This window comes from Mustela nivalis, assembly GCF_964662115.1.
Source record: "Mustela nivalis genome assembly, chromosome: 7".
Lineage (NCBI taxonomy): Eukaryota > Metazoa > Chordata > Mammalia > Carnivora > Mustelidae > Mustela > Mustela nivalis.
In genome coordinates, this window is record NC_139026.1 from 70,208,243 (window position 1) to 70,224,753 (window position 16,511).

General features: G+C 38.4%; 1 protein-coding gene across 2 annotated transcripts in view; it reads left to right on the top strand.

The window, feature by feature from the left end:
- ITPR2 (inositol 1,4,5-trisphosphate receptor type 2) overlaps positions 1-16,511 on the top strand; it is a 494,143-nt gene that overhangs the window by 371,357 nt on the left and 106,275 nt on the right. For both annotated transcript variants that reach the window (XM_082738458.1, XM_082738459.1), the window contains one exon: positions 12,895-13,002. In XM_082738458.1, coding sequence (XP_082594584.1) covers positions 12,895-13,002 — 108 coding nt within the window. The remainder of the gene's footprint in view (positions 1-12,894; positions 13,003-16,511) is intronic.

A 16,511-nucleotide genomic window follows, 5' to 3' on the forward strand; every position in this document is an offset into this window, starting at 1 on the left:
CTTTGATTCAGCTGATCTGAATCCTTACTTAGAGTTGAAATTCACCTTGCCACCTCATTTCCTCCTTTATTAGGTTTGCCTTTGAAATGCAGAGGTTCACTTGAGCAATAATTCTCTCCTTTTGAGAACCACTCTAGCCAACAAAAGCTGACCTTTTTTAAAGCAGCTGTTGATTAGACAGTTAGAGGTAGAGGCAGCATTCCCTGATATTTCTCAGTCTGATGTAACTTGGAAATAGAAAGCCGTAACAACCTGAGGTGGAAATGCTTTCAAGCAATTGAGCTTCAAGTTCCTGAAAATTGTCTCGGAGCCCTTCTTCTCAGTTCCCCACATTCTACCCCCGATTTTGCAGCTGGCTAATTTGTGCACTTCCATTTGGATTCCTGAGCACACTGGCAGTGTGAGAACTGTTGTGGAACTCATCCTTATAATTCCAAGCCTTTAATTAACCCACTCAAAAGTGGCTTTGTCATGTCGATGAGCAACAGCAAAGCCATTGACTCGTTCTTAGACTAGGTGTATCGTAGAGGAGAGGAGCCAAGTACGATCGCGCTGCTCGCTGAGCCTGGTGGGTTGGGGAGCGCAAGGACTGTTAAGAACGCGGATCCCCCAGTCATTCTCTTTGATACGGTACTGCAGGTATTGCTGTGATTTCACCGTTAGGTAAATTAGACATAAAAAGGTCAAGTGGTTTGTACATGTTCCTGCGAAAGGTCAGAGGCAGAACCAGAGATAATCCCTCGGGGTGAATAATAAGCCCACTCACTCCGACAGTCGCTTTGAGAGCAAGGACTCTCTTAAGTTTTGCCAGTCAACCGTAAGACCTATTTTAATATGGTCAAAGACCTCAAAAAGATGATTCTTTTCACCTCTTGACGCTTGCCCTGGGGTGGGGGGGAAGAATTACTAGGAACAGTGAAAGAATTAGAATGCTTTTGAAGAGATAAGTGATGGCATCATTCTTTTTTTTTTTTTAAGATTTTATTTATTTATTTATTATTTGAATTCAGTTAGCCAAGATATAGCACATCTTTAGTTTTTTATAGAATGTACAATGATTCATTAGTTCAGTATATCACCCCATGCTCATCATATCACGGCCCTCTTTAATGCCCATCACCCAGTTATCCCATCCCCAGACCCACTTCCCTTTCCGCAACCCTCAGTTTGTTTTCCCGGAGTCAAGAGTCTGTCATGGTTTGTCTCTTGCTCTGATTTCTTCCATTCAGTTCCCCCCCACAACTAGCCTTATTATCCTCTGCACTATTCCTTATTTATTTATTTGAGAGGAGAGAGAGGGGAAGAGAGAGAAAACATGAGGTGAGGGGGGAGAGGGAGAGAGACAAGCAGACTTACCACTGAGCCGGGAGCCTGTCGCAGGATCCTGAGATCATAACCTGGGCCGAATGTAGATGCTTAATCAACTGAACCACCCAGGTACCCTGTGATGGTATAATTCTTACTTTCTTTATGTTGTAAATAAATAATTACTTTATTCCAGAAGTAGGAATTAAAACATCTTTAACATTTACAAATTGTACTTCAACATTTCCTAAAAATCAATCTCTTCTGGAAAATTAAACACACATACAATTAAAAATTGATCATGCAGAAACATTCCATGCCAATCATCCATTCAATAAATATTTATTAAGGACCTGTTGGGTATTGGACACTATTCTGGAGGTATGGGATACAACAGTGAGTGAAACAAAATTCCTGTCCTCCTGAAACTTATATTGTAGGCAAGGGAAACTTACTAAAATCAGATAAATAATACTGCACACTCATGTATCATTATCTGAATTGACATGGAGAAGGATCCATGGGTTTTGCTGGTATTACCCAGATCATGTTTGAAAAATCACTGGGGGGCTACTGGGCTGTCCTTCATGGTCCGAGAGAGGCTGCTGACTGGGGCACTCAGAGGTACCTTCAGTCCCAGCTCAGTGAGGGGTGTGGGGGAGTCCCCCACCTATGGGAAAGGAAGGGCTATGTGGTGACCGCCATCAAGCATCACTGGGACTGGGGTGAGGGTACGTGCCATTGGAACTGCCCGGCTGTCCTGAAAACAGAGGGCCCACCCCCTAAATGCCTTTACTTGACTTAGATATTGAACCCTGATTATAATATCTGTATGGCATCTTTCCTAATCCAGCCCTGAGCCCTAGGGAAGCAGGAAAGCGTGGCTGGCCTTTTGCACTGCTTTGTCTCCAAAATAAACTACTAAAATAAAATAAAAAAATTTTTAAAGGAGAAAAAGAAGAAAAATCACTAGGGAGGGAACATGGATGGGAAATATCCAACACATTTATTTGTAGGTACTTGACGGAGCTATTAAAGTAATATTATCCTCTCATCTCTGGATCTGAAGAAATCCATTACTTCCTCTATAGGAATAGCGAGACCTAGAAATTTCAAAGACTTATCTTTATGAACATCAAAAAGAAATAGGGTCTGAAGAAATGTCTGTCTTTCATCACTTCTATAGAACAAAAGCAAAAGCTCCAAGTATACATCATTTTGGGAGTTTCCTAGAGATTAGTTGGTTGCTACTTTCTTTTTTCTATTAATGTTTATTTGTATTTTGGATAACTACACAAAACATGTAGAATTCATTTATTTTCTTGCTTCTCACCCAGAAATATTTTATCTGTTTTGAATAGGACACTGCAACAATGATTAATATAGAATATATTTGTGATATACCGATTTTAGATAAGATGACCTACTTACTATTTATTTTCATGTAGTTTTAGTCATTTAGGAAATATTGGTATATATTTATCAGAAGCAATTAAGCATTAAATTATATAATTAAATTTTGCATGAAAATATAAAATGACAGGTATTTTCCCTTAAAATGTTAAATTATTTATAAAGTCCTAATATACATAGCTTTTGAACTATTGAAGCCAAAGAAATTATGACCTGTTTTAGTTAAGCAAAATTGAACTCAAGAATAAATTTCACTTAAGGGCACCTGGGTGGTTTAGTTACTTAAGCACTTGACTTTTGATTTTGGCTCAGGTCATGATCTCAGGGTTGTGAGATTGACCCCCATGTCAGCCTCCGCATTCCGTGTGGATCCTGCTTAAAATTCTCTCTCTCTATCTCTCTCTCCCCCCAATCTCTTAATAAATAAATAAATAAATAAATAAATAAATAAATTGGACTTAAATAATCATAGGGAAAAAGCTTGTTTTAGAAGGTAATATTGCTCATCTATACTTTTCATGAAAATAAGCATCTAAACTAATTTTATAAGCCAATGTGTAATGTATATTTTGATATATAATTATATCAACCTCCTTATAAGCTAATTTTTACTTGAATGAGACTTCAGTACAGAAATATTTTTAAGAGTGCAAAGTGAGTTTAGAAATTAAAGCTATAACCAAGAAAAGCTATAAATGACCAATATTTATTTATTTATTTATTCATATTTCTGGTTTTTGCTTAAATCCCAGTTAGTTAACAAATAGAGTAATATTGGTTTCAGGAGTAGAACTCAGTGATTCATCACTAACATACAGCACCCAGTGCTCATCGCCAGTGCCTTCCTTAATGCCCATCCCCCATCTAGCCCATCCGTCACTCACCTCCCCTCTGATAACCTTCAGTTTATTCTCTATAATTAAGAGTCTGTTTCTTGGTTTGCCTCTCTTTCTCTCTTTTTTTTTCTAAGTTCATCTGTTTTTTTTTTTTCTTAAATTCCACATATGCTTACTTTTTATGTAGAAAAGGGAAAAACTCCTTTAAAAACAGTTGCTTCTTTAGTTTTTAATTTTAAAAACAGTGGATTCCTATCTGGAATCTAAGTTGGTCCTGGTGGTAATATTTTCTATCTATTAGGACAGTGGTTCTCAAATGTTGGCAGGATTAAAATCACCTGGAGGGCTTGCTACCAGCGATGCTGGGCTCCACCCACGGAGTTTATGATTCTGGAAGGCCCTGAGGTAGGGCCCACAAACTTGCATTTCTGATGAGTTCCCAGGTGATGCTGATGCATTCGGCCCAGGAACCACATTTTGAGAACTGTTCTGTTCAATGAATTTTAGCAATCATTAGGAAAGCTAGATTCTTTATTACAACATTTTGAATGCTTTATGTCAAAACCATAGTGCAGGGGCACCTGGGTGGCTCAGTGGGTGAGTCCTCTGCCTTCGGCTCAGGTCATGATCCCAGGATCCTGGGATTGAGCACCGCATCGGGCTCCCTGAGTCTGCTTCCTCCTCTCTCTCTGCCTGCCTCTCTGCCTACTTGTGATGTCTCTGTCAAATAAATAAAATCTTAAAAAAAAAAAAAAAACCAGAGTGCAAATATAACTTACTACTTTAAGTCATTTCAAAATGCATTGGTTTCTCATGGGCCATTTATGTTGTTTTTTCTTTCCTTCTTTGCCTTGCTTTGAAGGTTGATCCAGCAAACATATTTTCAAACTTACTATAATAAGACTAAAGGTCTTTTATTGTTTTTACTGCAATTTTAGACAGACCCTAATGAATAGGAGTCTAGATCACCTGAAAATTGAGGGGTTTTGTTTGTTTGTTTTTTTCTCATTTTGGTGAACTTCTTGTTATTTTTTCACATCTTTATCTTAGTTTGGCTGCAATGGAAATAATAAATTTTAGATCTATAAGATCAAAATTTTTTTTTGATCTTTAAGAACTGTAAAAAAGTTATTTTAGATCTTGGATGAGTAAAACTTACATATTTATATATATATATATATAGAGAGAGAGAGAGATTGATTTGAGAGAGAGTGCACACGAGAGAGAGAGACCGTGGGTGGGGGGGGCGGGGCAGAGGGAGAGGGAGAAGCAGACTCTCCCCTAATGTAGAGGCCGGGCTCCATCCCAGGACCCTGAGCTCCTGACCTGAGCAGAAGGCAGACATTTAATCCACTGAGCCACCCAGGCACCCCCTCAAAACTATATTTTTTCTAAACTCTTTTGATGAAGAGGCTCTAGTGTAGGGTAATGCTATCATTCTAGGCTCCTTCCTTCAGTTCATGGAAGGGGGGATGGGTTGGATTCTTTTCTTCTCTTTGGTTGTGTATATGTGGCAGGGATGAGGAAGTGTTTATTTTCCTTTGGGTCTGAGGCCTTTTGTCTGGTGGTTCACACATCCTCCACAGCCACCTCACAAGGCTCTCCGGGATTTATATCCTTTCTTTCCTTGGTTTCCTGAACCACCTACCTCAGAATAACACCCACTCTCTTCTCTTTCTTGCCTTTGCCACGCTTTCCTCTTGGCCATGCTTCCTTTGAATTCTCTTTGAATTCTCAAGAGACTATTTGGCAAATCCAGAAAAATAAACATTATGTCTTTCTCTTTCCATTCCAGTTACAATCCAAATTCCGCAAGACAATATAGACAACTGTGTTTGACTAGGGAACAAGGAAGTCTAGGAAGGAGAAAAAAGAATAAGAATTAACTTAAGAAAGACAGACTTTCCTTCTAGTCCATTTCATGACACTCTTTGGTGGAGAGTCCTTACTTTCCTCTGCTTCCCCGTCTCATCTACAATACTGTATGCGTATTGTATATGTAATATCAAACCCATTTCTGAAGTACTCTTCCACATTTCCTCCCCTCCCTTCACCCTTCCCCTCCAACTCTCTAATGTTCTCACTCCTCTTTTGGAAATGCCACCATTTCTGCATCTTTCACTGTTTAACTTCAGATGTAAGTTGGATATTAACAGGGGTTTCCTGAAGCCTAGATTCTATGGCCTGAAGTGGAGAGGGTGTTCTCCTGTTGTCTACTGGGCATGCCAGAAGCTGATAGCATTGTCAAGTGTCTAAGCGCAAATATTCCTCCCACAGTGACTATCTTCTTGCTGAAACCACACAGTTCAGTCTCATGTGAGAAATCCTTTTCTTCTTCTTCTTTTTTTTTTTAAAGATTATTTATTTATTTATTTGACAGAGAGAGATCACAAGTAGGCAGAGAGGCAGGCAGAGAGAGAGAGAGGAGGAAGCAGTCTCCCTGCTGAGCAGAGAGCCCGATGCGGGACTCGATCCCAGGACCCTGAGATCATGACCTGAGCCGAAGGCAGTGGCTTTACCCACTGAGCCACCCAGGCGCCCCATCCTTTTCTTCTTTATAGCATGACTTTGGTCCTACTACTAAAAGAATAATAATTCTAGCATCGATATTCTAGAGGAACAGTTGTTTCTTCTTCGGGCTGTTTTCTTTATAAGGAACTGTTTAGTACTGAGGAGCTCTGGACAGTTGGCATCATTCCTAAATCGATCCTCTTTATCCCTCCATTTTTTTTCTCCCCCTAATAGAAGGGAAAGGAGTGGGTAAAAAGATCTTAGTTTATCATGCCACAATAAATAAAAGCATTCCTTTACACCTGGTGTGGTATTGGCTTCTTCTATAGACTGAATGTTTGTATCCCCCACCCCAAATACATATGTTGAATCCCAACGTCCAATGTAATGATGTTTGAAATTGGTGCCTTTGGGAGGTGGTTAGGTCATGATGTGGACCCCTCATGAATGCAGTGAATGCTCTTATATGAGAGACCTGAGAGAGCCCTTCCCTTTCCACCCATGAGGTTTTAGTGAGAAGATACCTGTCTATGAGGAAGCGAGCTCTCCCCAGACACCAAACCTGCTGGTGCTTTTTATCTTGGACTTCCCAGCCTCTAGAAGTGTGTGAAATGAATTTGTGATATATATATAAATGAAGTGTGATATATAAGCCACACAGTCTATGGTATTTTTGTTTCTAGCAACCCAAACAGACTAATACAGCATCCCAGGATTACTGTAACAAATTACCATGATTTTAATGATCTAAAACAGCAGACATTTATTTGCTAACAGTTGTGAGAGCCTTTCCTTAAGATCAGGGACACAAAGATGCCCACTCTCGCCACTGTTGTTCAAACATAGTCCTAGAAGTCCTAGCAACAGCAATCAGACAAAAAAATAGAATAAAAGGCATTAATATTGGCAAAGAAGAAGTCAAACACTCTCTCTTCACAGATGACATGATACCTTATGTGAAAAACCCAAAGGACTCCACCTTCAAATTACTAGAACTCATACAACAATTCAGTGATGTGGCAGGATACAAAATCAATGCACAGAAATCAGTTGCTTTCCTATACACTAGCAATGTAACCGTAGAAAGAGAAATTAGGGAATCGATTCCATTTACCATAGCACCAAAAACCTTAAGATACCTTGGGATAAACCTAACCAAGAAGGTAAATGATCTATAGTCTAGAAACTACAGAACGCTTATGAAAGAAATGGAATAAGACACACGAATATGGAGAACATTCCATGCTTGTGGATCAGAATAATAAACGTTGTTAAAATGTCTATGCTGCCCAGAGCAATCTATACTTTTAACACCATCCTGACCAAAATAGCGATGGCATTTCTCAGAGTGCTGGAACAAACAATCCTAAAATTTGTATGGAACCAGAAAAGACCCTGAATCGCTCAGGAAATGTTGAAAAAGAAAAACAAAGCTTGGGGCATCAGTATGACCTCATCTTAACTGAATACATCTGCAAAGACCCTATATTCAGGTACGATCACATTTATAAGTATTTGGGGTTAGGACTTGAACACATCTTTTTGGTGGACACAGTTCAACCCTCAGCAGTACTCTCCATTCAAACTCCTACTTGGGCATGTAGTATGGTTGCAAATTCTAGGCCTGTGTCTTGCTAGCCATCTTCTGTGACTTTCTTCATGCAGGTCCCTCTCTCTGCCCTCAGAACGGCTTCCTCACACCATCCTCCCTACCTCCACCCCCACTTATGGACATTTTATCCATTCTTTAAACCTTTTTCAGACACATTTCTTCCATGATTCTTATCCTAATGCTACCAACCAGATGGGATCCCTGGGATTTCTGTCCTTATTTTTCCTCATATTAATTACATGTCAGTAATTGTTCTCATGCCACCAACCAGAAAGTAGATTGCTTGAAGAAGGAGAATAAGCCTTATTTATCTCTATAACCCCTCAGTAGTTTTTTTTTTTAATTTGTTTTGTTTTGCACAGAACAGAATCACAAAATAGAGAAAAACAGATGTTTTGAAAATATAGGGTTTGTGTATTTTAAGCATTTTAGAGAAGGGAAAACCTTAGTTTACGCTCTCTTCTGCTGATTTCTCTCTTCTCCAAATAGGAAGAGTGTTTGGTGTAAAAGCATTGGACAGTTATTAACGTAAGCGTATGAGCCAATTATTCTGACTTCAGGCTCCAGCTCACTTTGTGATCTTTGGAAAGGCAGTTGCTGTGTCAGTTTTACCAATTAATAAAAGTGGAACTCACATGAAAAAAATCACATATGAGAAGTGCCAAAGAATAATTATTGTTGAATATCATTCAAGTACAATTGCTTGATTTTTTTTTTTACCCCATCCTTATTTGCACCCAAACTGAAATGAACATCAGAATCCTAATGATAAGAAGATAAACGTGAATGTTTTAATAAGGGATGCTGCTAAAAATGAAAAACCTAAATCTGTCATCTTTATTCCCCAATCTTGGATTTAAAAACTGCACAGTGTTACTTAAAGACTCTGCTGGAGGTTTTACGTGTTTGTGTGTGTGGCTTGTACTTATGAGCATATATGTATTTTATGTATATGCACAGATTTTCATTCCTGTTTAAAGTTGCATATGTATTTAGATTACAAATATGTCATTAGTAATGAAGTGCATGAGTTTCCTTTTTTCTTCTTAACACATAAGGAAAGAATCCCTATCTGTTCATGGAAGTCTTTCCCTATAGGAAATATGTCTTTATTCTTTTATAAGGCTAACTATCTACCAATGCTTTGATTCCTTTCTCACTAATATATATGCATATATCTGCCCATGTATTACATTGCATTTTTAAAACTTTAATGTTGTGGAAGATGATAAATTATCTCAGGCTAGTTTTTCTCTTTGTAACAATGAACTACTAAGTGTTTTTTATTGCTCAATTCTTTTGTCACTACTAAGTAGTTACGGCAGATGTAGGCATTATCTCCACACCATGTATAAAACAATTGCTACAATTTTGCCAAATAAAGAGTGTCATGGATTATAAGAATTTCTAGGACCCAGAGATTCCCTACCTATGACATTATTCCTTTTTAGTATTCAGCGATGATGCCCATATTCAGATTTTCATTATTAGCAACACTGATTGATGGCTGGTTTTCCAGACCATGTTGTGTAGTGTCATCAGCAAATTTTGAGTGCTGTTGTGAGGGTCTCTGTGAGCTAAAGTTGGATATCATAAGATGACTGTCCTTGTATGTCTTCATTAACTCTTTTTAAGTTTTTAATTAAGATTTAAATTAGAGCTTCATTGTGATGGATTTCCACAGATGTGCTGCACTTGTCTAGAAACTCACCAAGGCTTTTCACATTTGGTTCCCCAAACACACAATATTAAATGATGCTATTGCTTCTTTGGATTCTGGGCTTGTCTTTCTTTATTTATGTCATATAAAAGGGAGTAGGAGAGAAAATTGGCTGAACTAAAGAGCCCATCACTAAGAAAAAACTGATCCTTTTGATTGGCAGCCTGGCCATTCTAGATAACATTTTTTAAAGGCCTGCATATATAGGGTACTAAATCTTTTTAAACAACTACTGGGCAGGTGTTAACTAGTCTCTGAGAATTTGTACTGTGCTTCTAGTAAACTATAAATTTCGGCCCAAGAGCTCTATATTGATATCAGTCATTTTCACATGTTTTAGAATCCTTGAGATCTTCTTTATTTCTTTTGGACCTTATCTATATAATAGAGATGCTACCCTTGCTTCACAGGGTTCAGGTCCATGTTTACTAAGTACTCAGTTCCTTTTCCAAATAGCTTAAGATATAGCAGAAGAAATGTAAGTATACAAAATGACTATGAAAGAAGGAATAATATTAAAAGATTTTATTTCTGCAAGCCATACCATCATCTGATGTCTAATTGTGTTTCTTTGCTCTATCTTTTGTCAAGGAGGAAAAAGAGAGATAACTCACTACAGTTTAAGTTTTGCCCACATAAAGACATGATGAATGTCATTCACTGACTTGTTTCTTTGGCAAATACTCATTGTGTTTATTTGGTGTACCAAGTTCTGTTTTTGGCTCTGAAAATCTAGAGGTTAAGTCCAGACCCTCTTCCTTAAAAATGTCATAGGCCACTTGAGAGCTAATATCTACTAAGATACAGTAGGAGGAGTTTTGCTATCTAGGTTTGTGTAGGGCACTATCTGAACATAGATCGAGGAAGAGCAAACTAGCTTACTGAGTCAGGAAGGGCTCTCAGTTACAAAGAATGTAAAACATATCCAGGTATAAAAATGGTACAGTTATTTCTATTTCATTTTTCCTTAGAGCTTTCAAATTTTCCAAGCTAGGTGGAGATGACATATAGAATCATGGATAAAAATATTTTTTAAGTGTTTCAACATGTGAAAGGAGGCCGAGGCATCTTGTTTTTTTTAAGTACCTTTTAGAGTGCCACTTATCTGCAAGAAAACAAGACAAATATAGAATCATCTCATTAGCACTGCAGGAAAGAAAAGTCCTGGTATGTTTCTGTGAAATAGGATATACTAAACGAACATTTTATAATTCCCATCTTTAAAAAACCCTCCTTTTTACCTTATCCATTTCTCTAGTTTCCACCCTATTTCTTAGCTCCCCCTTTTCAAGAGTTGCCTATATTCATTGTTTATACTTCTTATACTTCATTCTTATGTAAACTCACTACAATTGGCCTTGGTATCCACTGCTCCCTGAAACTGTTGCTGTTAAGACTTGTGAGCTGCTCAACCCAGTGGCCAATTCCTGGTCCTCATTTGATTCAACTGCCTGTTGTGCCTCTTGACACAGATGATCGCTCCCTCCATCCTGAACTTCTGTCTTCCTTTGGCTGCCAGGACACCAGGTGTCACAGGTTTTGTTCTCACCGCCCTCACCCAAATTTCTCCATCTTCTTCAGGATGATGCCTCTCCTCGTCCTAGCTTTGACTGGTAATCTTTGGATCTCTTTTCTCTGACTCAGCTCACTTTTAGGTCATCCCGTGAAGAATCATGATTTTAACTAGCAGGCATGTACTGACAACCTTTAAATATATAGTTCCAGTCCTGACCTCTGCTCAGAACTCCTGAAAAACATATCCATCCAACAGCCTGCTCTCGTCTCCTTTCGCATGATACATCAAATTTCACGTGTCCAAGACCAAAGTCTTGATTTTCTTTCCCGAAATATGCTCCTTCTGCATTTTTCCTTAGTAAAAGTGTCATTTCTGAACCTTTGCTTGTTCAGGTTAATATTTTTGCAGTCAATCCTAACTCCTCTTTTTCTCATGCCCCAGATGCAAACTGTAAACAAATCATGCCAATTTTACCTTCAACAGACTTCTTAAAACATATGCTAATGTGCCCAAATGATTACAATAATTGTATCTTTTGAAATGCATTTAGATTTTTAGAAGTATTTACAAGTCGCAACAAATTTCACGACTACAGTTTGTAATAAAAATCTACAATTCACATTTAGTCGAAAATGAAATGTAAATGGTGTTCTTGAGTGAGATAGAAATACCCCTCCCTGCAAGCCAATTCTAAAATAATAGTTTCAAAAACGATTTGCTCTAGAACAGCATCAACGGAATGGATATTTAATTTACCATGTTATCACTTAGAAGGACAATGCTCATTAGGCTTTATAGGTTCTGGATTATTCTTTAACATTTATCTCCATTCTTTATAATCACAATTTGAATTATCATCTCAAATGTACAAAGATTTATTTCTTGCTTTGTAATGCTGATAAGAATACTGACTCTGGAATCATTCCGCCTGAGTTCAGTAATGGCTTTCTCATTTTCTAGGTACATTATCATGGACAAGTCCCTTAAATGTTTGGTGCTTCAGTTTCCTCAGCTGTAAAATGAGGGTAATGCCAGTGCCTACCTCAGGATTTCCTCGAAGGATCGAATGAGATCATGTTCTTAAGTGTTTAAGATAGACACTGGCACAGAGTAAGAGATAGGAATGGGGCCAGGAATAAAAGAATTACATGGAGATTCTTTGATTTTGGAAGCCCTCAGGGAACTTGAGGCATAAATAGACTATCTGAAATGTTAAAGACATTGCAGTGTTTCAGGAATTGCTCAAGACAGCCAGAAAAATGGCATGTGAAGACAATATGTATTAGTTATCTACAAAGTGAGAGAACTAGCTAACAACTGTCATAAACATTCAAATGAAAGAGAAAGATTACTTCTATCAACGGCAGTTGAAGATCATTTGTGGTGAAATTTTCTCTCTTTAAATGCCCATTTCGAATTACAATAAAACTGAGATAAAGCATCCATTTTGACATATGAATATTCAGAAGCATAGGACTTCAGTACAAACTGCTTAATGTAGGGTTTTGATTAGATGCCATAAGAGAAATTCTTCTATTTATTTATGTAACTAGGAAGCTGTCATTTAGATTGGTACTGCTACCCTACTGAAGTATCACACTCTTGATGATGTTTGATGTGCATGTGGCTTAAATTTATTATAGGGAGCATTGGTTGTATATCTCTGTGGGCATTATTTCTTCCCAGTGCAATCATACATTTATCTAAGATACTAACTTAATCAACAAATATTAATTGAGCACCTACTCTGGGCGAGACACGGTCTTCTCATGCTAGGAACATACATATAGTAATAATCGCTGATCCTCATGATTTCTTTATTCATTCCTTTCCATGGACATGCTTTCCCGAAGCATGATTAATCAGCGTTAACCCCACCACTGTGATGCTATGAGTACAAGTAGGCAAAGTAATTTCAAAGTTTGACCTCAGAAAAGGGGGAAAAAGAGACCTAAACCCTTCTCCTTCTCTTTCCTTCTAGTTGGCTCGTCACAACAAACTCTTACAGCAAATGCTCAAACCAGGATCAGATCCAGATGACGGGGATGAAGCCTTAAAATACTACGCCAACCACACTGCACAGATCGAGGTAACCATTTCTCAAAAGGGATCAACTGTGAAAATACATATTCCCTTTCTCTTTCAGACCATTTTCATAATTGTTTCCTAGAACAGTGAAGCGGAATTAAAAAACAGAAACTGTAAAAGTATACATCATGTGTTAAGATGCAAGAAGTGATCTGTAAGAAATTGAGGTGTATTGCCTTCAAAGTCATCTTTCTTTGTTGGCCAGAAGAACTCTGTGTAAATTTTCTTTTGTAATTAACCTTATTTGTGTTTTGTGTTGGTCATGGAAGCAATCATTACGGAGCAGTGATGTTTTGATGAAAAAATTATTATAATAGAAGCTATCATGCAAGAAAAACATTCTCAGTAAAAACTTTAAAAGGCCCGTTACAAGAGAGATCTCTGTGTAAAACAGGGTTCAAAAGTGTGGAAGGCACTATGAAGTTTCATGGCAATAACATAGACCTGGAATGCTTTAGCAATTCCCATTTTCAGTACGCAACAACTGACCTCCCCGCCCCCCATGAAATATTATTTAATAGCTGTTGGCAGTTCAAGATGAATAGGTCAACATGGACCTATCATTATGTGTTGTGAGACCCATCTGGCTGTCATTTACAAGCTCTGGTATCATTTTGACACTAGTTGGCAGAGCTAATCAGGCAGAAGTGAGCAGAGTAGTTGATGCTTGTCACTCGTAATTTACATTCATACATTTATTCATTTTGACGGATATTTTTTAGTTTACAGCAGAATGCAGGATGTGTATCACTGCTATTAACTCTCAGGATATATCATCACTATACCTTGCAGTTTACTATTGCCAAACGTTTGGAATAATGAACATGTCACAAAATTGGCCTTTTGCTCATGTTTATAAACATTAATGGTACTGCAGCTTTGGTGGGAGACTCGACCTAGGAACCCATAAGCTGGACTGCACCAGAAACATTGCTTATTGCATCAGGTGCTTGGAGCTGGAGAAGCTGGCCACCTCAGGAAGTAGGAGAAGTTGATATGGATTTATCACCAAACCACTAAGGTTTTAAGGAAGCTCCCAGAAGTCATGGTCCAAAGCTATGTAATTAGAAGGGATAGGAATAGCAGGTGGGCCGAGAGGGCCAGAGGAAGGATTCAGTCAATACCTGTGTCAGAGCTGGGACTTTCGTCTAAAGTTGGGCTTTTACTGGTTCCCAGCAATGAGGGGGAATTTCACTGGAATTACATAAATTTGGTAAATGTTTGCTGATCGTCTATTTACTTTCTATAATTACATACACATACAGAAGACAATTCCATGTAGTAAGTGCATAAACAGAAGGCCAAGGAAATGTAGATAAAACATCAATTAACTGTGCCTAGAGAATTTCAGGATGGGTTTCACAGAGACAGTTGCTATAAAGAATATATTAAATATTGAGTAGAAATTTCTCTATTGAAGATTGGACACAGAATTTCAGATAGAAGTAAATAAAGGGAAGGTGTGAAACCATGAGAGACCCTTGATACTGGGAAACAAACTGAGGGTTGCAGAAGGGGAGGTGGGGGATGATCGGGTAACTGGGTGATGGGCATTAAGGAGGGCATGTGATGTGATGAGCACTGAGTGTTCTACAAACTGATGAGTCATTGAACACTATATGATGTAGTATATGTTGGCTAATTGAATTTAAATAAAACAAACAAACAAAAGAATATACTGGGGGGGGACTCTTTTCAAAAGATTATTCTAGTTGCTTTTGGAGAAAGGATTTGAAAAGAGAATGGGGGCATTGGATGCAGGTAGATCAGATGAAAGATATATTGTTTTAAAATTTTATTTATTTATTTACTTATTTATTTATTTGACAGAGAGACAGATCACAAGTAGGCAGAGAGGCAGGCAGAGAGAGAGGGGGAAGCAGGCTCCCTGCTGAGCAGAGAGACCAGCTCATATGCCCTACTCAGAGAGACCTCTCACCCATCAGGTAATCAGTAAGTTTATCCCATTGTCTTCCCATAGCACTTTGGTTGTGCTGTTAATATAATATATCATTTTGGAAAATGTATCTTATGTATCACTTGTCCCTTGCTAACACTGTGCCTGGAGCATCCCATGATAATGGTTATTATTGAAAATCATAATTTTTCTAAAGTTATAGACTCAAAGACTCTGAGAAACATGAGGACTTTGTGGATTATCTGGTTTACTTACCCATTCAAGGAGAAATTACTCTGTAATCATCTTTACTTTATTTTTTTTTAATTTTTTATTTTTTATAAACATATATTTTTATCCCCAGAGGTACAGGTCTGTGAATCACCAGGTTTACACACTTCACAGCACTCACCAAAGCACATACCCTCCCCAATGTCCATAATCCCACCCCCTTCTCCCAAACCCCCTCCCCCCAGCAACCCTCAGTTTGTTTTGTGAGATTAAGAGTCACTTATGGTTTGTCTCCCTCCCAATCCCTTCTTGTATTATTTATTCTTCTCCTACCCACTTAAGCCTCCATGTTGCATCACCACTTCCTCATATCAGGGAGATCATATGATAGTTGTCTTTCTCCGCTTGACTTATTTCGCTAAGCATGATACGCTCTAGTTCCATCCATGTTGTCGCAAATGGCAAGATTTCATTTCTTTTGATGGCTGCATAGTATTCCATTGTGTATATATACCACATCTTCTTGATCCATTCATCTGTTGATGGGCATCTAGGTTCTTTCCATAGTTTGGCTATTGTGGACATTGCTGCTATAAACATTCGGGTGCATGTGCCCCTTTGGATCACTACATTTGTATCTTTAGGGTAAATACCCAATAGTGCAATTGCTGGGTCATAAGGCAGTTCTATTTTCAACATTTTGAGGAACCTCCATGCTGTTTTCCAGAGTGGCTGCACCAGCTTGCATTCCCACCAACAGTGTAGGAGGGTTCCCCTTTCTCCACATCCTCGCCAGCATCTGTCATTTCCTGACTTGTTGATTTTAGCCATTCTGACTGGTGTGAGGTGATATCTCATTGTGGTTTTGATTTGTATTTCCCTCATGCCGAGTGATATGGAGCACTTTTTCATGTGTCTGTTGGCCATCTGGATGTCTTCTTTGCAGAAATGTCTGTTCATGTCCTCTGCCCATTTCTTGATTGGATTATTTGTTCTTTGGGTGTTGAGTTTGCTAAGTTCTTTATAGATTCTGGACACTAGTCCTTTATCTGATATGTCGTTTGCAAATATCTTCTCCCATTCTGTCAGTTGTCTTTTGATTTTGTTAACTGTTTCCTTTGCTGTGCAAAAGCTTTTGATCTTGATGAAATCCCAATAGTTCATTTTTGCCCTTGCTTCCCTTGCCTTTGGCGTTGTTCCTAGGAAGATGTTGCTGCGGCTGAGGTCGAAGAGGTTGCTGCCTGTGTTCTCTTCAAGGATTTTGATGGATTCCTTTCTCACATTGAGGTCCTTCAGCCATTTTGAGTCTATTTTTGTGTGTGGTGTAAGGAAATGGTCCAATTTCATTTTTCTGCATGTGGCTGTCCAATTTTCCCAGCACC